Genomic DNA, 24,130 nt, shown 5'->3' with positions numbered 1-24,130 from the left:
GGTTGCTATAAGCTAGTAGTTTAGCATTGTTATTTTAAATTGGATCTCTCTACTGACAGCTTAGCTTGTAGGAGTAATGCTTCAAAACTTTAAATCTCATGTTTCCCCAATCCTGCTACATAATTTTAGACTCTTCAAACATATCCTGTTACTGTACTAAATTGATATCTCCTAAAGTCTGAATCTACTAAGCGTATTTCACTTTAAATAGAATACATTTTCATTTTGGACGAGCTGCAGGATTTTTTTTTAGACTTTTAGGGTTACCAAACATCTTGAATCCTATAGAAAATATTATAGCGTAGCAGTTTAAAGTTTGTATTTTAAAGTCTGTTTGCAACTTGCTTCTTCTCCCTGGTAACCTCAAACTCAACACGATGTGGCCATTTTCTCTCCAGTTACATGTCACATCTACTTCCCCAGCCAATTTGTCCATGTTGGTCAGAATTAGGTCCAGAGTAGCAATTTCCCTGGCTGCTTCCTCTATTTCCTGGGAAACAAAATTGCCCGCTGGGCAAGTCAAGAACTTGTCAGATACTCGGGTTTTAGCTCAATGAGATGTTTTATTAGTCTGGACTTTTTAGGCAGCAGAAACAACATTAGGTAAAAGGGGATTGATCATCTCACAGAACGGAGAAGCATCTTGAAGCAGCACGACTGGATTGAGGAGCCCGCAGGGGTCAGCAGGTGGTTTTGCTCTGTGTTCTTTTAGTGTGCGGCCACACGCTCTTGGGCCCTGCACCAGCTGCCTCTGTCCTGGGGAAAGAGGGCTCCCCGGGCACAGAGGGACAGCATCCTGTGCCAGGTTCCGCACAGAAGTCCCGGAGATACTCTGTGGAGGCTGACCTGGTCATATGTGCACAGGCCGGGGTGAGGAGACAGTGCTGGACAGAGCAAGACACCTAAGCTCTCTAAACCCCAATTTCCCCATCTGAAATCAAGGACAGCACTAGGCCCACCTTGCCAGGCTGTTGTAGTAAGTGAGTGAATCTATGATAAAGGCTTAACACAGTGTCTGGCACTGCCAGTCTGAGCTCATATAAACATCCAGGAATGCAGAAATGGCCATTCCCCGTGATGCCACGCACTAAAAGGTGCTGGCTATTGTCGATATTACCATGCTTATGAATAATGCTTAACATAGGGCTTAGCCTATGTGGTCAATAAATGTTAGTTATCATGGCTAGTGTTTGCTTAAGTACGACTATTATAAAGTATATAGCATAAGCCTGGCATAGGCACTTTCCAAATACTAGTTCTAATACCAACAGTAAGAATAAGGAGAATGCTTAGTGGGTGACACATGGTAAGCACTCCTGCAATTTAATTGCCGCCCTAACTGTCATTATCCACAGTTAGTATTTCCGCACCACATCTGGGTGCCACCACCCCTTCCCTCATCCTGCCTGATATCCTGCATGCTAACCAGCTTCACGGGAGCTAAGCACTTTCTCCCTCAACCTCTTTGTTAAGCTCCAAACCCACTTGATCCTATCAGTACCAGGCAAACTTATCTTTTCCACTTCGGAGCTGTCCTCATCCCTGGGCACAAGCCCAGCCTGCCAGAGGGGTGTGCTGGCAGCTAAGCCAGGCTTCTGTTCAGTGACTCCACCACTCAGCCAGACCTGTGCTTGCTGCACACCCTTCACTCCCCCAGGCCAAGGCTCCCGGGAATAGAACAGTAAATACTATCCCCTGCCCTCCAATCTCTCTAATACTCCTTCTTTCCCCTTCCACAGACTAGATCCTGGCACACAGATTTTTTTTTTTTTTTTTTGGTAGGGGAGGGCAGATGATGATAATCATAACAACTAACACTTGCATGATGCCAATTCTAACAGATCTTGTTCTACGTGCTCTATGAATATTCACTCACAAATGCTCACAGCAGACCTCTGAGGCAGATACTGTTATCATCCCCATTTTATCAGTGGAGAGACTGAGGCACAGAGAAGTAACTGACTTGCTCTAGGATGATGCAGCTAGGAAGTAATGTAACTGGCATTCAAACCCCTTAAGAGTATTATGTTAAATAATGCTTATGTTGCCTGATACACAGTAAAGACTTACCAGTGCCCAAGAGCATGCTGAAGATGATATTGCAGTTACTGTATGTCAGATTCAACAGAAAGGCTCACTCTTCTCCCTATAGCTGAGTTGGGGATCCTCTAGTAATAAATGAAAAGCAGAGTCTCCTGTGGTCTAGAGAAGCCATGCACCTGCTAGAGACAGGTAGTGGGGATTTTTTTTGTTCGAGGTAAAATTCACATATCATAAAATTAAGCATTTTGTAGTGTACAGTTCAGTAGCTTTTAGTATATTCACAATGCTGTGCAACCACCACCTCTACCTAATTACAAAACATTTTCACCCCAAAATGAATTCCATATCCATTAATTCCATATCCATTTCACATAGACCCTAGCAACTATGAATCTGCTAGTTGTCTCTATAGTTTACCTATTTGGGGAAATATCATATAGATGGAATCCTACAATACATAGGCTTTTATGTCTGGCCTCTCTCACTTAGCATAGTGCAATGTTTTCTAGATTCATCCATGTTGTCACATTTATCAGTGCTTCATTCCTTTTTTATGGCTGAATGATATTCCACTGTGTGGATATAGCACATTCATGTGTCCAGGCACGGATTTTAAAAGAGCCATTCCAAGAAGCTAGCAAGTCTAGGTCACAAAGGCTGTGCTCCTGACATATAGGCAGAACTTTGAGGAACCTCACCCTGAGATGGTCAATAGAAATCCAAGAAAGAGAACTGCTTGTAAGAGAACACCTTGGCTAGGATCTGGGTTTGAAAAACCCAAATGCCTTCTTAAATGGATGAGAAAAGCCAGGAGGCAGACAGCAGGGAGGATCACCGGCCACCTGCAGGAACTAAAAGCATTCAGATACTGAAAAATGCTGTGTTAGGCAAATAGAACCTTTGGGTGGGCCCTTTCAGCCACTGCCGTGTTTGTAACCCTGGCTGGGCGGTCTGGAAGACTGTGGCACCAATTCTGGCTTTGGCATTAAAATCTCCACTGATGAAAAAAAAAAAAAAAAAAAAAGTTTGGCCAATTGAATTTCAAGGTCCAGCAGAGAGATGGGTGGGTCCCCAAACATTAAGTAACCCAAAAAAATAACCCAAAATGTGGAATGTGCTGTGACCAATCAGAGAGAGAAGACAGTTGCTGCCTCTGCTAGGAATTAAGAAGAGCGTTAGCACCAGGCTGAGGGATGGCTTTGAAGATTCCCATCTCTGGCCTCTGAGTCAGCTCATACGGAAATAGCTAATCCCTTCACTTCCATAACTTTTACAGGAGATTTTAACTGCAGGACCTGGAGCCATCAGTGACAGTCTTAGAGGACAAGGGTCTGACTCGGGGAACCAAGAGTCTAATAAGCAAAAAAGTCTTGACTTTTTTTCTTAACTTGACTTTTTTTCTTAACTTCCACAAGAAGTTGAAACACTCTTCTGTCTCAGAAAACTGGTTTCCTTATTCCATCACATTCCAAAGGAATGAATTCGGAGGGTTAACTAGTATTTAGCCCCGTGGTGCTCCAATGGAGTTCTAAGTCACCTGGGGAGCTTGTTACTACCACAGATTCTCAGGCCCCGCCTCCAGGACTTGACTTCAGGGGCTCCATGGGATCCCAGGAATCTGCATTTTATCAGGCTTCTGGACAACTGGGGCACAGGTCACACTTGGACAAACCCCAATCTAGTGAGATGTCTGATAGAACCTTACTCTAGAATTGTAGCAGTCAGTTCGGGAGTCTAGATTGTACTGCTGGTCCAAATCTCTGAGCCCAGCTTAGAGAATTCAACTGGCCTAAAACAGAGTATCATGTTTCTTTTGTTTTATTCATCCGCTCAATGAGTATTTATTGAGAATCTGCAGTCCCTGCAGCTGTATCTGCAGATAAGACATATGTGAATCCCGCTCCTTATAGAACTTACATGCCTGTCTAGATTATTGGATAGAGGTAAATAATTCATTTTTTTCTATACAGAGAAATCTGTGGAGATAAAAACACAGAATCTCCAAGGGTTGGGAGGGAAAGTAAACATCCATTAGGGTAACTACCTCATTATATGTCTCCTCTACAATATTCCTGCTGAGCATGTATGCATCCAGTGTGTACTTACATACTTCCAGGGACAAAGAGCTCACTCTCAGAATGGACCCATTTGATCCTCAGACATTGAATTTTCTTTCCCTGAAACTTCTGCCCTTGGTCCTTGTTCTATGTTATAAGACATGCAGAATGAGTTCATTGCTCTTTCCACAGAGAGGCATTAAAATACTCAAAACCCTTTTTCACCATTGTGCTAAGTCTTCTCCACAGCGAAGACCTTGCCTTATGGCCTAATTTTGGGTTCCCTCTCCATCCTGGTTACCATCATCCTCTGGGTGCCTTTCCTCCTGTGTCTCATTTTAAAATACAGAGGTGGGAGGCACCTGGGTGGCTCAGTCAGTTAAGTGTCTGACTCTTGGGTTCAGCTTGGGTCATAATCTCATGGTCACGAGATCAAACCCCACATCGGGCTCCTTGCTAGCAGGGAGTCTGCCTGAGAGTCTTTCCCTCCTCCTCTGCCTCTCCTCCTGTGCTCTCTTTCTCTTTCTAAAAGAGATAAATAAAATCTTTTTTTTTAAATAATAAAATACAGAGGTGAGATCCAACCAATCATTCATTTATGTCTTTAAAACACATACATGAGGGATGCCCAGATGGCTAAGTGGTTCGGCATCTGCCTTCAGCTCAGGTCGTGATCCCAGGGTACTGGGATCAAGTCCTGCATCGGACTCCCTGGGAGGAGCCTGCTTCCCCCTCTGCCTGTGTCTCTGCCTCTCTCTGTGTGTCTCTCCTGAATAAATAAATAAAATCTTTACACACACACACACACACACACACACACATACACACACATACCAGGTGCTGTTTTAAGCTCTGGGGAGAAAGCCCATGAAAGACAGTCATGACCTTCTTCAACCTGGATGCTATTTTTCTGTCCCTGTCACATCGTTGAGCTATTGGCTAATGGCAAAAGCCAGGCACCATTTCATAGGGGTCTTCATGAACAGATCACCTTTTTCTTACCTTAATTTGCCTAAATCTGTTGCTTAAAACCAACACATTCCTTCCCTCTTCAGTTTAGATGCTATCCTGCCAAATCCCAAACTTCTAATTTTCATCCCCAATTGTATTTTCTTTCTCCCTTCTGACTCTCCCGGCTCACTTCTTCTATAAGCCTGCTTTCCTGTACGCTGAGTGCCGAAGCCATTTGCAGCTCAGCTTCTGACCAACCCTTACCCTTACCCTTCGTCTGCCTCTCTCACTTCATCTCACCACCTCCTTACACATCCGCATCCTCCTCATCCATTTCATGGGCTTCCCGCGGGAGCCACGGGGGTAGACAACTCCTGGTGGATTTAGCAGCATCTCGGGACCGGAAACGCTCTCCCTAATAACTCCCCAAAGCAAGGATCCCCACCCACCACTGGGGAACAGACACACCCTGCGACTGCCAGGCTCCAGCCGCAGACCCGGGGTCCCTCTACTGGGCTCTGAGAGCCATTGCACTTGACATTAGCAAGCCTTAAACTCTGGTTCAATTACTAGGAACTCACAAGAAAATTAGCAAACATTCCATTGTATACATAGACCACAGCTTCTTTAGCCATTCCTCTTTCCATGGACACCGAGGCTCCTTCCACGGTTTGGCTACTGTGGACATTGCTACTATAAACATTGGGGTGCAAGTGTTCCAGCGTTTCACTGCATCTGTATCTTTGGGGTAAATCCCCAACTGTGCAATTGCTGGGTCGTAGGGCAGGTCTATTTTTAACTCTTTGAGGAACCTCCACACAGTTTTCCAGAGTGGCTGCACCAGTTCCCATTCCCACCCACAGTGCAAGAGGGTTCCCCTTTCTCCACATCCTCTCCAACATGTGTTGTTTCCTTGTTAGTTTTCACATTCTCACTGGTGTGAGGTGGTATCTCATTGTGTTTTTGACTTGTATTTCCCTGATGGCAAGTGATGTGGGGCATTTTCTCATGTGCTTGTTGGCCTTTTCTGTGTCTTCCTCTGTGAGATTTCTGTTCATGTCTTTTGCCCATTTCATGATTGGATTGTTTCTTTGCTGTTGAGTTTAATAAGTTCTTTATAGATCTTGGATACTAGTACTAGCCCTTTATCTGATACGTCATTTGCAAAAATTTGCTTCAACGTGGATGGAACTGGAGGGTATTATGCTGAGTGAAATAAGTCAATCAGAGAAGGACAACCATTATATAGCCTCATTCATTTGGGGAATATAAAAAATAGTGAAAGGAAATAAAGGGGAAATGAGTGAAAATATCAGTGAGGGTGACAAAACATGAGAGACTCATAACTCTGGGAAATGAACAAGGGGTAGTGGAAAGGGAGGTGGGCGGGGGGTTGGGGTGATGGGGTGATGGGCACTGAGGGGGGCACTTGGCGGGATGAGCCTGGGTGTTATGCTATATGTTGGCAAATTGAACTCCAATAGAAAGAAAGAAAAGAAAGAAGAAAGAAAGAAAGAAAGAAAGAAAGAAAGAAAGAAAGAAAGAAAGAAAGAAGAAAGAAAGAAGAAAGAAAGAAGAGAAAGAGAGAAAGAAAAAAGAAAAGAAAAGAAAAAAGAAAATTAGCAAACAAAACCTAAAAATCCCTGTCTCATAAATGACAAGCTGGGCCTAGAATTAAAACTTTGGAGATGAAAACAATCTCCAAGACCATCCAGATCCCACCTCACTGTTATTCAGATGAAGAAACCAGGACTGAAGAGAGAATATGTCAGGGGCCAAGCAGAGGCAGGAATCCTGGCTCCAGAAACAAGACCTTGGGCTCCTTACCTCAGGCCTATCCGCTCTCCATCACGTTTTGGGGGCTAATTTTTCAACTTTACAACATCCCCTCCCCCCGTAGCTTGGCCAGCGCCAGTCCTGGGGGTTCCAGGCAACAAACCATAATGGAAAGTATATCCTAAAAACAAAGTCAGACAAACAAATGCCATCTGGGTGTTCAGAAACCCAGCCATTTGCTGGCTCCTTTCCTTTTCGGGCTGGTAATAAGAGGAATGGCACCAGAGGGATAATATGTTCCTACTTTTCCTTCTAATCCAAGACACCTGTCTCTTCTTTTGGGAATGTGTAATATTTGGGGCTTCTCCTCAACATGTGACCAGCCACCTGTTGCTCATGCCTTTCCAAATTGGCCTCTCAAGTTTGGGGCTGGCCAATTGGACACCTCCCCCCCCATACCCAACAATAAAATGTAGGCATTTGCAACATACTAAATTTGAAGAGTCTGGAGCCTCTTGGGAATTAGCAGGTCAAGGCAGTGCTCAAGCATACTGTACACCATGACACACACCCCTTCAGTGCGATAGGTCTAGTATAGTGTCATAAGTCTTTGAAGAGAAAGAAAGGTTGGAGTTCACCACAGTCTGTCACTTTATTTAACCTCCCCTGCCATTCATTCATTCAACAAATATTTGTTGACCACCTGCTACGCGTCACTCACTGCCAATCATCCACTCATCTGTTCACCCCACAAACATGGATAGAGCCTCTGCTGAGAGCAAAATCCCATGCTGGATGCTGCGGGAGAGCCAGCAATGAATAAAGCTCAGCCCTTGCCCAGAGGAGCTTCTAATTTAGTTAGGATCATGAATCCACAAGCCACTGTGATTTGAGGTGGTATGTGTTAAGAAAGATACAAAGAATTATGGATGGCAGAGAAGAGAGAAGTCACTCCCACCTGGCAGGTAAGAAAGTTTGCAAGAAGATGCCATGTGAGACCTGGACCTTGAGGAATGGGTAGGATTTGGACAGGGAGAAAGAGCATGAGTGACTGATGGATGTAGCAGCAAAGAGCCTGGTTCACCAGAGGGTCCTCCTGGCTGCTGTGCAGGGCAAATGTGCTGGTGAGGGAGTCAATTAAGGCGAGGGGTGGTGAGAGAGCTAGTAGGTGTGAGAGGTCTGAGCCTTTGTTATTTTCCTGGCCCCTTAGGTTCTGAGGTCTGGCACCCCATCTGCAAACAGGCAGCCCGGGCAGAGAAGAAGTTAAAGGTAAGCAAGCTGGTGGTGATACCAGACCATACTCTTGGTCACTGGTTAGGGGGCACTGTGCTTTAGTGGGGAGTCTCTCTTTAGTGTGCATACTGCCCAATACATGCGTGTATCCTTAGATTTCCTTAATGGTAACATCTTCTGCATGGGGCATTTGAGGGGCTAAAGACATCAAATGTGAGAGTACTTTGAAAACTGTAAAACACTGTATAAATGTGAGTTTTTAGCGTTTCTGGGGCAAGGCTTTAGCCTTTATTAGCATTGCTCACCAAGATGGTGGCCTCTTTGAAGCACTTATGCTGGGGGTTTTCTCCAGCCTCACATCCTTTACTGGGGATAATAGTGTTGATACAGGAATTGACAGTTGGCAAAGCATCTTCACAGCCACTGTCTGACTTGATTTTTTTAACCCCGTGGATCAGATGGGGCAAGGAATTATATCTCCTCTTTGCTTGTGAGAAATTCAAAGTCTAAAGAGGGTGGTGATATGCCCACAGTAATGCAGAAGGCAGAAGCACAGCCAATGTCCCCATGCACACGCTGGGCCAGCTGGGGTCCTGCGTCTCTCTGAATCACTGTGCTCTGACTTGTACCAAGAAGCCCATGAATCTGGGCTCTTGATCTAAGGACTGCAGGGAAGAGCCCAGCTCCTGAGTCCTTAACACTGCAGAGGAGAAAGTTGTGTGTGCCTGTTGGGGACAGGCACTTGAAGATGTCCAAAGTGCCTCTACGTTTTGCAAAATAACGTGGCTATTGATGTATAATTTTGCTTGAGCCGTGAGGTTTTTTTTCCCATGTTTCTCCCAACTTCTCTCCCATTTAAGATGTAAAAAGACCTAATTGCCCTTTCCTTCTTCAATTTCTACTTTTTGGTGGCATTTCTCAAGTTCAGTTATCCTTCTACAACCCTGATGTTTTTGCCACATCTGTGCACTACCTGTATCATTATATACTTAATATTCTCCTTTAAATCAACCTACCACTCTTTACTTAACGGAACTTCTTTTATTTTTTTTTTAAGATTTTTTATTTATTTATTCAGAGAGAGAGAGGCAGAGACACAGGCAGAGGGAGAAGCAGGCTCCATGCAGGGAGCCCGATGTGGGACTCGATCCCAGGCCCCCAGGATCACACCCGGGGCTGCAGGCAGCACTAAACCGCTGCACCACTGGGGCTGCCCCGGAACTTCTTTTAAAATAAAACTTGAGGGGATCACTGGGTGGTGCAGCGGTTTGGCGCCTGCCTTTGGCCCAGGGCGCGATCCTGGAGACCTAGGATCGAATCCTACATCGGGCTCCCGGTGCATGGAGCCTGCTTCTCCCTCTGCCTGTGTCTCTCTCTCTCTCTCTCTCTCTCTCTCTCTCTCTGTGACTATCATAAATAAAAAAATTTTAAAAAAATAAATAAAATAAAAAAATAAAACTTGACATCGCCGAGTAGACCAGTATCACTTGCTATAAATAGGAGGTAACCATAAAATACATTTAATGAAAATGAAATGTTTCTTAAAAATAAATCTTAGAAATTCTGGCTAAATGGTATTGCCTGTACTCTCTTTGTTTAAAAAAGGGGGAGGGGAGGGGAGTGATGAATAACAACTGTCGAGATAGTTGCTGAAATATATCAGCATCAAGTTAAGACTTCCTCCTTCATGTACCCAAGAGGAATGAATACAGTTTCACATTTTACTGTCCCATTCTGCAACTCAATATTATCAAACGCTCCCCCTAACTTCATCTTGCCAGAGCCACCACTAGTTCACAATGCGGTTTAGGGGACACTGCTATAGAGCCCTGGGTAAAATGCTTTAATTCTAAATCGTGGCCTGAGAGATCTGGCAGGCAATTTCGCAGTCCCTCAGGGAAGCCCCTTCACTTTATAGATCGGGAATCTGGGATCTCTTCAATCACACAGTTGACTAGTGGTCCCTGGTTCTCTGTCCTTTTGCTTTTTGACTACAACACACAGCTGCTCTCGCAGCTTGCACAGAGGGTTACGGTACTGCCCTCCTGCTGAGGGAGCCATTAATGCATTATCGGCCTTGCTCAAGGAAAGACTTTTTTAAGTTTATCACTTAGGCTGATGTTAATTTGATGGTACACTGTAAAGAATCAGTACTTAATGCAATTGCAGGTATTCAACCTGCTTGTGCATTTTATATAAACAAACTAAGGAATGAGTACTAACCAATTTTACTCAGTTAAAGTTAATATGTGGCAGGTCAACCCCAAATGAAAAAGTTTTATGTATACATGCCTATCTTAAAGGCCAATTACAAATACATTAAAAAAAAAAACCCACAAATCCAAATTATGTCCAACAGCATGAAGTCCTGCGCATATCCAATTTCGTTCACACCCAGACACTGATTTTAAGGGAAAAAAAAAAAAAGACAAAGTACAGAGTGCCAGCAAGTACATTTAACCATGTTGCCGCTGTTCCTGCGGAGCTGTCTTCTTCCTCCCCATCACTCCTCCCCGCCGGCTGGAGGTGCAGCTTCTCACTCCTTCTGTTTCTCCCACAGCATAGGCGGACGTCCGAAACTTCCATCTCGCCCCCCGGATCCAGCATTGGGTCACCCAACCGAGTCATCTGCGTATGTATTACTCTTCAGCCACCCAGAGGCCTTTCTTATCCCCAGGCCTGGTAGCTAACGAGTGTCTAAGGACAACCAAAGGCAGCTGTCAGGTTTTCATCCAACTAATATCTTGTGTGTGCCTGTCATGTGCTAGACTCTGTGCTGGGTCCTGAGGACACGGTGGGGCACGTGAACCCTGCCCGCATGGAGTACGAAGCCTCATAAACACAGTTATAGGAACAATGTCAAGTTTAGCAGGAACACAGAAAAGTGCAAAGACAGAAGAGCCCCTGGTGAGTTCTGAAACCAGTGCAGTGTGCTTCCTTACTTATTGCTTCACTGAGATAAGAGCAGGACAAAAATCTGGAGTCAGAGTGGTACCCAGAGTGGGGGGTGGATGGGAGGTCCATGTAGTGATAGGGATGTGTCATAAGGAAGCAGAACAGAAGAAGAAGCTGTATGAATACAGAAACACTGGCATAAAGGATTTGCAAATGTAAAGAAGAGCTTTCTAGTGACATAAGAAGTTCAGAGATGGAGAGGACCACATACATGTGTATGAGCTCCCATCCCCAGATGCATTCAAACTGAGACACTCATCATTTGCAGAGACATGGCTGGAAACACAAGAGTTGAGTCAAGTGATCTCAGAGGTCCCTTGGATATGTAATTTATTTATTCATTCATTCATTCACCAAATGTGTGCTACGTGGCTCCTCTGGGTTAAGTGCTGGCTTCTGTGCTGGAAAAATAGAGGTGAACCACACCAACCTGACACCTGTCCTCATGACACTGAATACATAACCCCATGGATAAGCAGTCACAGTTCTGGTAGGTGCTAGGAAGAAAAAGTGCAGGGTGCTTTGATGATGATGCAGATAGACAGAAGGACAGACAGTTTAGGGCCAACTGAAGGAAGAATCCTGAGGAAGAAACATTTAAGCTCAGACCTTAAGAGAGAAACAGAAGTAAGTTAAAGCAGGTGAGAGAGGCAGAGCCAGGGAGGACAGAGATACACAAAGGAGATGAGCCATCTGACTGTGGACTGTTCTAGCCTTCTACAAGTTAGAGGGGCTAAGAAGACCAAAACAAGGGGGAGGGAGATGGTCTAGAGCAAGAAAACTGTTCCTGATAAGAAGGTCTAGATACAGTCCCCAAACCAGCCAGCCCTGGGTGGGCTCTGACCACCAGTGCTCCACCATTATTTTACCCCCAAATCCACATCCAGTTGCCTCCTTGATCCCTGGGTAATGCCCATTAATGGGGCTGTTTCCTTTCCTTTCTTCCTCTGTTCAAATGAAAATCAGACATAAGAGTTATCACTGACAGCAACTTCCATATGGTCAATACTGCCTTGCGGCTCCTACAGAAGACAAGCACTTTGATCATAGGCCATACTCATTGAAGATTCCTGTCCAGAACAAGACAGACGATCGTCTGCCTGGTGCTATGAATAGGGCCAGACACAGCAGGATTAATGAGCTAAATTTCAGAGCCTACACCATGAGAAGGTTATTAACAAAGTGAGCACGTCTCCAAGAGAGAGTTACCAGTATATGCAAACTCAGGATGGATGGATGGATAGATAGATAGATAGATAGATAGATAGATAGATAGATAGATAGATAGTAGCAGTGTCTAATGCCTTTAATCTCTGGCTGGTCTTCCCTAGTACTGAGGAAGCTCGCTCACCTTTGTGAAACAAGTTAGCCATGATGATGTCCACCCTTGGAGTCCTGAAGAAAGATTGCAGAGTTGCCCCTCCAAGGGGCAGCTCCATAGAGATGAGAAAGAGCAGCTGGGGACACCTGCCACTGTGCCGTCCAGCTGGGGGCTCATACATTGAGATCAGTTACCCGTGCATGCTAGCATAGGCACGTGTCTCTCTGTACTCTCCTTTCTCAAGATTGATTTATTTTAGAGAGACAGAGGGAGTGCATGCATGAGCACCTGACTTGAGAGAGGGGCAGAGGGAGAGGGCGAGTCTCAAGCAGACCCCCCACTGAGCGCAGAACTCAACACAGGTCTCCATCCCACAACCCTGAGATCACAGACCCAGGCAAAACCAGGAGTCAGACACTCCACCAACTGAGCCACCCAGGCGCCACATCATTTTTCACCTATTATAAGCTCTCACCCCTCAGCTGCTCTGGGGAATGAGTGCACGTATCATGTGGGCCAATGGTCTGGGGTCAAACCATTCCAAACATGGCTTTCAGATTCAGGGAAGAAAGCATCTGACCACTTTCGGGACATGCAGTAACAGGCAGACAGATAGAGTATTGGCTTAATTTTCATAAATACTAAGGTTTGGTATTAAAATAGAATTATCATTGCACCTAGAGGGAGCAGGTTCTTTCAAACTCTACTCCACCCACCCCACCCCCACTGACTACTAGAATTATCTTTAGGAGGTTTGACTTTGACCAGCTCCACGTGTCTCTTCCTCCTTCCTGGCTAATTATGTCGGGATGCCTCTGTTCAATCACTGCGCCTCCAGACTTAAGGCTCATTTATAACCCTATAAGCAAAGTGGCTATAAAGAGAAATACAAATATAGTATTTTTGAGGTTTGGGCAAAAGTTCTGAGATGAATATTGATGGGTCGAGACATGTTCGCAAACTGCCAAAAGCTCTCAAGGTCAAGATCTAACATCCCATGGCAAAAGGCAGCAGTTATATCAGCAAAGGGACTGTCCTAGCAAGGTTCCCTTGACCTCCGTACCCCCAAATTGGGGCAGACATGGTGGCTGATGCAGGCAGGCTCCGCAGAAATGAGATGGCACACTTCTAAGGGTTTTACTGAGGACAGTTCTGTGAAGGGACCATTTACAGAGGTGTAGACAGGGTTAGGGGACCCAGAGGACATCGTGTGGCATCCAGGGTCTGCAGCAGCAGGAGCTGTCACCACCCTCAACCTGAAGGTCTGGGGAAAGCTGGAGCTGTGAAAGGCAGCCCCGGATGGGAGCCACGCCTACCACAGCCACTGATGCAAAGGCATTGCCAGGAGGGGCGCAGGCTATCTCTCCGCTACCCGCCCCAGTCTGCAGGTGCTCCTCTGCTGGCCCAACCCAGCTGAAAGCCAGGGCACCTCCAATGCTGTCCACGGGGCCTCGGAGCCCAGATCAGGGCAAGGAGGAGCGGACGGTGGATCTAGAGGCAATGGAGAATGAATAGCACAGCGCCCAAATAGCAGTGGGCTATTTGGATGGGGACAGACAGGGAAAGACCCTTGGAATGTGTTTCCAAAAGCAATGCTTGCTTATAAGGTCTTTATGAAAGTTGCTCTCTCTACAGTAGTTTCGGCCTTAAGACTTACCTGGGCCCCAAGACACTGGAAGAATGGTATCTGGATAATACAGTTTCCTTGGAGTCTCTTTCTAGCAGCCTCTCAATTTATCTCACATCAGAACCTTGCAGGTCACGGTAGTTATGGAAGGACAGATCCCAGTGGACTGCAGCAGAAGCCAGTCACAGAGGGAGCAGCTGGAGAGTGCAGAACACAGAAAGGACATGGCTCTGGGAGCCGGAAGTGGTCTGTCCCAGGCAGGGGGAAGCTGTCTCTTAACCCATACTGTTCTAGAGGGCTGGACTTAGCCAACGTCAGGTAGTAGTTAGAGGCTCAGTTCACTGTAGGGCCTGCTTTCTGAGGGCAGCCCTCTCTGGGCTGTAAGACAGTGAGCTCCCTACCCTTCAAAGCTAGCAGAGGCCGCTGGGGAAGGCAGGTGCTCAGGCTAGACTGGCTAGGCTTGAGTAACGCTTTTGCTACTTGTAAGCTGTGTAACCTTGGGCAAGTTCATTGACTTCTCTGTGCGTGTTTCCTTATTCAGAAATGAAAATGATATTAGTGCCCACTAGCAGTGTTGCAAGTTGCATGAGTTAAGGGAGGTCAGCCCTACAAGGGACTTTGGACAGAGTCTGGCTCATCATACGTGCTCACCTAATGTTAGCTCGGGTTTCACTCTCTGTGATGAATTCTGTCTTTACCATCTCCACCGACTTCAAGGAGCTGTGAGTGAGGATGTCCTCCTTGCGTGGGGTCGAAGGCAGTCCCTACCCCCGCCAGGCTGGGTAGTTCAGACAGGATTCAAACCTACTGGCTCAGTGTTGCAGAACCTTCTGAGCCTCATTAGGAAAACAGTAATAACACTGACGCTGACTGCACAGAGGCATCAGGGCACACAGAGGAGACAATTGCTGCAAAGCTCAGGGCCTCACACGTAAAATGCGCTCAATCAGTGAGTCCCATTGGAATGGATGGCCTCTAAGACCTGCCTGATTCTAACAACCCCTGCGTCTTCCATCCCTAATACTGTGTTTTTCATGGAAACTGAAGAGGCTCGCTCCCCTCTGTGCTGGTTTTTGTTTCCTCTCTCTTTTCCCCCTTATCTCTCTGCCTCTTTCCTGTGCCTTTCCTCTTCCCCAGGCTAAAGTGGATAATGAGATCCTTAATTACAAAGACCTGGCAGCTCTCCCCAAGGTTAAGTCCATCTACGAGGTACAACGCCCTGACCTCATTTCCTACGAGCCTCATTCCAGATACACGTCCGACGAGATGCTGGAGAGATGTGGCTATGGAGAGGTACGGCGTCTCGCCCCTCTCTCCGGGGCTGTTGGGGGAGAGGAGGCCAGCAGGTTCCCCAGACACTCCATCACACTTTGGCCTCCACAGTGTTGACCCCTGCAACTCCTTTAAACTGGAATTTATAGTCGACATTTAAAAATCAAGCGGTTTCCTCAAAAAAAAATCTAGCTTTTCTTGAAAAACCAGAGCAAGTGACACTATACCAGTATTTCCACTATCTGGAAAGAGGGAAGCAGCGCCTCCTATAGGCAGGGCATGGGCTCCCCAGTTCTCCCCAGTTGCCACCACCTCCTAAGTACCCCAACATTGAAGCCAAGAACCTATGACCACTTATCACTTGAATTGTTTTTCCTCTACTGGAGTAATTTTATTTTTTTTTTTATTTTTTTTTTTTTTTACTGGAGTAATTTTATACACAGCCATGGCTCTCATCCCTGACAGGCTCAGTGGCCACTTAGGTTTATAATCCCTGGCAGGTGGGTTCTCTGGGTTCTGTACCTGGCCTTAAAGCCCCTATGCTCAAAGCAAGAGATCCTTTTTAAGAACTCAGCGTCGGGTGGCTTTGGAAATAATTAAGTGGTTGCTGGACAAGTGTTCTCTGGAGAAGGCAAGAGGCTGTTACCCTGAAGGTCCTGGCAGTCTGTATCTCAGGCAACTCCTAACCCCATCCAAGGCCCCTGAGCTGAGATTGTTGATAGGAGAAGGAGCCCTGGCCTAGGGAGCAGAGACCCAGGTTCCTGTCCCCACCCTACCACTGTCCCCTCCCTCTCTAAAGGAATGAAGGTTCATTTGGTTGGAGAGCCCAATGCTGAGACTCTCTGGGCTCTTGCCCCTGAAATGGACCAGGAAAAGGGTACCAAGTTGAGACTGATGCTCCTGAAGCCCAAAATGGCACACTAGGCCCACAGGCCAAAGCCAACTCCCAGATTTGTTTTGTTTCACTTGCAAAGGAACTTTTAAAAATGTAAATTAGTTGCCAACCTTTACTCATGGAGAGATTTCACATAAGAACCTGGATTTCTAATTCTTCTTGGAAACGCAAGGAGTGGTGTTAACGTTGGGCAGGTGTCCCAGGGGCTGAGCAGCCACTGCCCTCTGCAGATGGGATGTCCCCTCTCCAGCCTGCTGCACGGCACACTGGGCCAGGTCCCATGTTGATGGCAGCAACCTGGCCCTGGGTTGGCCCTACATTTGGGTCCCCGGCGCTGCGACCCTGTACACTGTCCTCATAAACCACAGAGGGGTCATGAACTGGTAGAGGGACAGGGCAGGATCACAGAATGGCTCTGAGCCTGTGGTGGAGAAGCCTGGGTCCAGGTGAAGACCCTACCATGTTGGACCTGAGAGGCCCTAAGCCACCCCACCCCCCCATTCCCTCTCTGGGCCATTTCGGGCTGGTAAATGGAGGGCATAGTCTCAGGGTTTCCTACTACCTGCCGGCACTACTGGCTGCTAGGGTTCCAGCACACCAAGCACGGCTGCTGCCTGGGGAGGGAGGCCTGCCCTCTGCTGAGCTCCCTAACACCTCTTCCTCTCTCCCTCCTCTCTCTCCTTTACTCCTTCCATGATGGCCTTCAAACTCTTCGCTTCTAAGTCGCTGGGAACATTATCTCCCTACTCCCAGGTAACTTAGCTGGTTCGGGGAGGCCTCTTATACAATTGCATCCCTTTATGCTAGCTGAGAGGACCCCTGGTTTCACTCATCCCCAGCCCCCCAGGGTCCTCCATGACCAGGGCACAGATGAGAAACTCGGGAGCATGACCTGGAGGAAGTGGCTGTGGTATAAACAGTAGAGGATGTACGCTTTCTACCCAAAGGGAGCCACCTCCCTGATGCTCCTGTGATTCTTCACCAGGATTCCAGGCACCTGACCCACGGGTTCTAGTCAAGGGACTGCGAGTGATGGGTGAAGGCCCCCAGAATTGCCTGCAGCTTTCCTCAGGCTGTGCATGTAACCCAGGGAGGCTGTATTCAGAAGGGCAGCACCATGAATTTTGGATCCTCAGCCCCCTAGAATCCTGGACTCCACATCTCTCCCCCACCTGCCTGCCAGAGTCTTGGGCTTATTTGCTGGCTTTTCTCATGGTCCACTTCTTCCCCCAGGACATCTACGAGAACCTGGACCTCCGACAGAGAAGGGCCTCTAGCCCAGGATACATCGACTCCCCCACCTACAGTCGGCAGGGCATGTCCCCCACCTTTTCCCGCTCACCTCACCACTACTACCGCTCTGGTAAGGAAGGGGGAATAATGTAGTGGCTGGCTGTCGCCAGCTGCAGAGACAGCACAGGGCTTCCCCCCAGGATCTCCATCACAGAACAGCCCCCTGGAGCCCTGTGACCATCCGATGACCAGTTGGGCCTGAGATGCCCCTGGCAGTGGGGGGAGAAGGGGCACATGGAGCTGAGAAGCACAGGAAGGTGGGTGGTAAGCTGCCAGGAGAGGAGAGTGGTAGGCAGCCCAGCAGCCCTGGCTGCAAGACTCCGCTATCCTGGTCCTTTGGCCTGCCCCATCTGGAGGGTAGAACCAGAGGACCAGAAACAGGCCCAGCCTTACCCCATCCAGTCAGGTCATCTGCAGCCGCCTTGAGGCTAGAGGTGAAGCAGGTGCTTAGGTGAGGAAAGCAGCACCTGAGAGGGGTGGTGGGGAGCCAAGGGCAACAAAGACACCTTCCTGAAGCTCAGTCTGGTGGATTCTTTACAACCTACGAACTCTGACCTTGGGGTGAGGCCAGAAAAGAGGGTCAAGCCTGTTTCTGCAGATATGGTGCATGAGAGCACAGCCCCTCCCTACCATCCCCGCTGTCATCATGTCACTGCTGCCTCAACTGCCACTGCGTTAATGCCTGTTTTCTCTGTGCCTCTGTTCTCTCTGGGGACCACTGCCTGCGTGCTCCAGGGCCCGAGAGTGGCCGGAGCTCTCCATACCATAGCCAGTTAGATGTGAGGTCCTCCACTCCGACCTCTTACCAGGCTCCCAAGCACTTTCACATCCCAGGTAGGCTGCCAGCCCGGAATTCCCGGCATGGGTGCATGCTCCGTGGGGTCGCCGGGCGCCCCCCACCGGCAGCAAGGAGAAGCCGGTTCCTGGGACCCTCCCTAACCAGTCTCCCACACTAACCCACCCTGCAGTCCCAGTCCCAATGGGCTAAAGCCCACCCACTTGACAGAGCCAGCCTTGATCAAGGCCACCAGGAAGCAGCCAGAGAAGTGCCTCGAATGTCTGAGGGCCGTGATGGGACGATGCAGTAGCCATGCTGAAAGTCATGCACTTTTGCATCAAAACTCTTGGGACCGAGTCCCAATTCCACTACTAAGAAGCCTGTGACCTCAGGCCAGTTACTTAACTGCCCTGAGCCTTTCTGTTCTTCCCTCTGTAGAGCCAGGCACTGTTCTGGGTGCTGGGGATGCAAATACCCTCACACTAGCCCAGATCCTTCATGGTGTCTATACATGGGGAGAAAGTTAATAACTGGGTAAACAAGTAATTTCAGGGAAATGATATGTGCCATAAACATAATTAAACTGGGCATTGTGATAGAGTGACTGGGGTGGGGGAGGCTGGGCTAGGTAGGGTGGTCAGGAAGGGCTTCTTGGAGGGGGTGACATTGAGGCCAAAAAATGATTAGGAGCCAGCCGTGCAAAGATCCTAGGGAAAAACATCCTGGGCAGAGGGCATAGCAAAGTGCAAAGGCCCTGAAACACTGAACTGGTAGCAGTCCAGCGAGGCTGGAAGTGGTGGTCAGGAGGGGGAGTGATAGGAGATAAGAGGAAGGCAGGGGCTAGGTGACATTATAGATGATTTAGACAGAGTCTTACCCTGAATTCAGCAGAACTGGTCCTGGAACCCCGTCTCCCAACCCTGAGCTCAGGATTTTACTCCCCACTCGCTTCTCTCCAGGAGCTCATCCTGCTGTTTCATCTATACCTTTCTCAACCGCCCTAGAAAGGTCCCATCCTGTTTTTGAGGGAGTGGGAGGCCGGTCATGCTGAAGCGGGGCTGCAGCATTCTGGGGACTTCCGCGTGGAATGAGGCGTGGCTGCTGGGTGGAGGCAGGGGGCACCTTCCTGACCTGCCTGCATGGGGTCCGGCTGAGCACGCACCGCCTCGTGCCTGCATGCCCACCATTCAAGCCCGAGCCCCTTCCACCGTCAAGAATCCATCCATTCCTCTCCCCTCACCTTTCTTAGAACCTCACGGGCTGAGGTTGGAAGTTGAGTTTGGAAGAGCACGTCCTCCGGGGAAGGATGGTGGCCCTTCGGGGAAGATGCTGACTGTCTCTCTTTCTGAGAACAGCTGACCAACTGCTGTCTCCTTTCCTCCTCCTCCTCCTCCTCCTCCTCCTCCTCCTCCTCCTCCTCCTCCTCCCCCTCCTCCCTCTCTCTCTCTTTCTCTCTCTCCTCCCCCACGGTCCCTTCCTTGTCTGCCTGGCAGCTGGAGAAAGTAACATCTACCGGAAACCCCCGATCTACAAGCGGCATGGTACGGTCGGGACAGAGGGGGCTTGGCCAGGCAGGGGGCGGGGCCCTTAGCCCTCGTGCAGCTGGTCTACCGGGGCCACCAGGAGGGTGCGAGGCCACCAGGAGGGTGCAAGGCTGCGACTCGGGCTTTCTTGTTGGCTAACCCCCAATCACTTGAGGTGACACCGGGGAGGAGTTTGGTGTTACTTCAAAAAAGCAAGGAAGCCCTCGTGTCCCCTAAATGTTTTCCCACCTCCTTTCCAACCCCTCGTCCCTGCCATCCGATTTCCAAGTTCCATGGGCAGAGCAACCCTGGTCAAATGCGCGTAGCCCTGGGAGCACTCCAAGCAGGGATACTCAAACTTTGACGGTCCTTAGACTTGTGTGGGATGCATAGGTTCCTGCACCCCACCCCAGATCTACTGAATCTCAAATTTTTGTTGGTAACCGTTTCTCCGGGCGATTTCAAACCCTGGTCTAGCTTGGAAACCACTGCTCTAAGCTATTCTCAGTTACAGTGTCCCGAGAGTAAATGAAGGCTTGGGGAGGAGATGTGGATGAGAAAGGAGCAGGGTTTTGATGAGGGTGACTTCATTCTTCCATTCATTTGTTCATTCATTCACTGATTCATTCAGTGTTTCTTCGAGAATGGTCTATGAGCACCTGTACCTGAGAGACTTACTTGAAAAGGAGATGCTCTGGACCCTCCTCTGCCCTAGACTTTCTTATTAGAAATACTGAGAGTGTGACCTAGGAATCTGCACTGTAACTGGCTTCGTTCATGATTCCGACCTGCACTCCATATGAGAACCACCAAATCAGGCACCGCTGAGACCTCCTGTTCCTTCTCACAAATATGCACTGACAGGGCCTCAGCTGCCAAAGCACAGTCCTTGCACTGAGGATGCAGAGGTGTAACTGGTACCCTGTATCCCCCCTCCCACTGGCCCCCTCTATGCCTATAGGCTGCCTGGGTAACAGAGGGGAGTACAGAATCAGAGAAGCACAGAAACAGGGGGTAGCAGCCTGGTACTGGGATCTGAGCTCACTGAGCTGGTGGAGGGGCCATAGAAATATAAGTAATGACTCTGAGTGAAGACCTGACAATATAGACAAATGTCCTCAGTTTCAGAGGGGCCCAGGCTGGGGTCCAGGTATGTCTATGAGCACGTACATATGTATGTGTGGCTGTGGAGGACAAGCCACATACCCCAAGTGGCCACAGAAAGGCACCAGCCCTGACAAGGCCAGTTTGTCCAGGAAAGGCCCCTAGGTCTCAAAGCCCTCAGGACCATGTGGGATTTTCCAGGTGGGCTCTGAGGGGCAGCACCAGAGCAGGCTCAGGAGAAGCTTGGGGTGGAGGTAGATTGCATGGATAAGCGGGTACATGAAAAGACTGAATGAAAGCAGTTGGGGTGGGAGGGACTGCCTAGGACCCAAGTCTAAGAGAATCTGCAAGCTTTGGCAGCCAGTGCTGCTGGGGAGGGCCAACCCCAGGCCCCTCTGCTGCTCTGGCTGCACAGGGTGCGGGACTATCCCTGTCTCTTCTCTCCTGAAAGACGTTCAGGGGCCTGCTTGTTTCCCCAGCCCTAGTCAGTCTCTTGCCAGGTTTTGGGCCCTGCTAAACTCACTGCCCTGAGAGGTTCTGTGTCTGCAGTAGGTCTGATGGTCCATGTTGTGGAAGCCTGAAGCTGGGTGGCACCTGACCCAGCAGACCAATTTAGATATGCAGATAGTGAAACTGAGGCAGAGAGGGACAGGATATGCCCAGTGTGACAGCTAAGTGGCAGAGCTGGGGCCAGAACCCAGCATTGTTGATTCTCTGTCCAGTGTTCCTTTCTTTGGGCCATATAGTCTCCCCAAGCAAGGTTTGGCATTTCAGTGCAAGGAGGAAGTTGATATGCCACCTGGCCCTCCTTGGCAATTCCCACCCTAAGTATGGCTCAAATCCAAAACAAGGCAGGCTCTTAATGGCTGAGGGGGGTAAGGGCAAGGAATCACCTGGGGCCCATCTAATCTTACTTGGAGGAGCCATGGCCATAGTGTTCACTTGGGGACAGACCTGGGAGTCCATGGAATGTGATGGCAGGAGCCCTGCACTGAGGTCTGGTCCAAGTCTGGTCTACTTGCTGTGTGGTCTTCAGCAAGCCCCTTCCCCTCTCTGGTGTTCAGATTCCCAACTGTAACATGAAGGGCCTCAAACGAGGGTTTTCTGGCTCTGATGCTCCGTGTCCCAGACCCTGCCCTCACTCCCCTGGTCTGGAGTCTGGCTGAGAGGCAGGTAAAAAGTATACAACACACTCTTCCAGGACACTCTGCTGCCCTGAAGCTCTCTCCTTGGGTCCTTTGCAGGTGATTTGTCAACAGCAACCAAAAGCAAAACCAGTGAAGACATCAGCCAGGCCTCCAAGTACAGTCCAGCCTACTCACCGGACCCCTACTATGCTGCAGAGTCTGAGTACTGGACCTACCACGGGTCCCCCAAAGGTAATGCACCCCACAAAGAGGCCCTGACCAGAGCTCTATCACCCATGCTGAGGACACAGGGTTAGGACGGCTGCCCACTCCTTGACACAGTCGTTCATTTATTCATTCAGCAAACATGTACTGAGGGCCAGCCTTGGGGCCTCGTGAGTCACTGGGAAGCAAAATAGACCAGATCCTTGCCCTTGTGGAGTAGACACAGGTTCCAGTTGGAGAGGGAGGTGATGTCCAGGAGGTGATACACAGGAGGGAGGAGATGAGGTCGGGGGCATGCTGTCCAGCCTGGGATGTGACGAAATCTCCTCAAAGCAGAGACTCAGCTCCACAGGAGGAGTGGGAGAGAGGTAAGCCAGCAAAGTATAGAAACACATCTGCAAAGACCCCAGGTGGAAGGGCAGGTTTCCCTGGAGGAAATGAAGGACTGTCAGCTTAACCTGGAGCCACAGAAGGAGAGAAGCAGGGGGTGGGGGTCAGGGGCTGGATTCCACGGGGCCTTGTGCACTGAGCCGAGGACTGGCTCTCTGTCCTAAACAGTAGGAAGCCACTGAAGGTGACAGGATGTGATGTGTGGATTTAAGAAACCTTGACTCTGGGTTGGAAAGCGGTTTGGAAGATAAGAAAGGGAGTTTGTTTGTGCGGGATGGAAGGCTCTCACGGGCCCCCTGGCAGGGGATCTTTGTGGTCCTCAGGGCCACTATACCACCCAGTTGGGCATCTCAAGCTGTTTCTATCAAGCATGGGGATGCATTTTCATCAAGCTTCTTTCTGATTCGGCACACACTTTACTAATTGAATGTCCATTCAGAGCCAAACTTCACAGGAACTCAGAGATGGTCCCTTCCTTGCCCTCCAAAAATTCTCCAGTTGGAAAAGGAGATAAGACACAGCACAAATACAACCCAAAGTACAGTAATCCCTGAGAGATACATGTTGGGGGATGGAGGAGGGATCCTAGATCATTTCAATCACAAAAGAACAAACCAAAAAAAGAACTCCGATTGGCTTAAGCCAAAACAAGGATTTTTCTGGGTCATGAGAGTGAGTTTTTGACACACAACTGCCGTCAACAGGGCTTGTCCTGTCCCTGGGGTGACTTCGTTCTCAGGTTGGCCCTGCCCTGGTCACGGCAAGATAAGCTCCAGCCTGGCTAGGCTTACACCTCACCCTTGGCAGAAAGAGGAGTTCTCTCTCCCACCAGCAACAGGAGAAGTCCCAGCACTGAGGCTCATTAGCCACTTGGGCAGTCAGTTTCACTTGCTCCCCACGCCCATGAATGGGAGGAGCTTCGGGGCCCCCAGCGAGGGGGGGTTCACCAAAGGACATTCACTCAGAGTCACTCAGCTAGAAAGCGGTTTGGCCGAGAGGAAGCCCCCACCTGTCGGGGCTCTGTGGCTCTGTGCCCCTCTGTGCCCTCTGCCTGGCGCAGGCTCAGTGGGGAGCACATGCAAGAGCTGATCCTAGCTGTCTTTTGGCAGTGCCCCGGGCCAGAAGGTTCTCATCGGGAGGAGAGGAAGATGATTTTGACCGCAGCATGCACAAGGTGAGCAAGCTCCCCCCGGACAAGTTACCTAGGCCGTATGTTCCTTAGCCTTTGATCATTTGCTAGTGACAGAAACCAAAGTCAAACCCATTTATGGTAGAAAAAAGAAACAGGTAGTTTTGCAGAACCAAAAGGTCAAACAGTAGGGGGAGTTTCAGGTATGGCTAGATCCAGCTGCTCAGCACATGGCCATAGGAAGGCTGTCTCTCTCTTATCCTGTGCTGGCTTCCCACTGCATTGGCCTTGTGCTTGGGAACCTCTTCTCATGTAGTGGCAGGTGAGTGCCAGCAGCTTTCATGCACCACTGGTGGGAGTGGATAGTGATGTAGCCACCAGGGAGAACAGTTTGGGGATTCCTCAGAAAGTTAAATACAGAACTACCCCCA

At 48.9% G+C, this 24,130-nt stretch overlaps 1 protein-coding gene across 8 annotated transcripts in view; it reads left to right on the top strand.

Moving 5' to 3' along the window:
• ABLIM3 (actin binding LIM protein family member 3) overlaps positions 1-24,130 on the top strand; it is a 109,646-nt gene that overhangs the window by 73,210 nt on the left and 12,306 nt on the right. For 2 of the 8 annotated variants that reach the window (XR_007410324.1, XM_025435343.3), the window contains exons 9-17: positions 8,038-8,096; positions 10,621-10,692; positions 15,101-15,256; positions 16,854-16,883; positions 17,364-17,493; positions 18,159-18,257; positions 19,695-19,742; positions 22,073-22,207; positions 23,680-23,744. Coding sequence is in view for 1 of the 8 variants with exons in the window: in XM_025435343.3 (XP_025291128.1) it covers positions 8,038-8,096; positions 10,621-10,692; positions 15,101-15,256; positions 16,854-16,883; positions 17,364-17,493; positions 18,159-18,257; positions 19,695-19,742; positions 22,073-22,207; positions 23,680-23,744 (794 nt within the window). In the remaining 7 variants the exon portion in view is untranslated. The remainder of the gene's footprint in view (positions 1-8,037; positions 8,097-10,620; positions 10,693-15,100; positions 15,257-16,853; positions 16,884-17,363; positions 17,494-18,158; positions 18,258-19,694; positions 19,743-22,072; positions 22,208-23,679; positions 23,745-24,130) is intronic. The other 6 variants (XR_007410325.1, XR_007410326.1, XR_007410328.1 and 3 more) reach the window with 6 other exon arrangements.

This window comes from Canis lupus, chromosome 4, assembly GCF_003254725.2.
Source record: "Canis lupus dingo isolate Sandy chromosome 4, ASM325472v2, whole genome shotgun sequence".
NCBI classification, from domain to species: Eukaryota; Metazoa; Chordata; class Mammalia; order Carnivora; family Canidae; genus Canis; species Canis lupus.
This window is presented reverse-complemented; position numbering and strand designations above follow the sequence as displayed.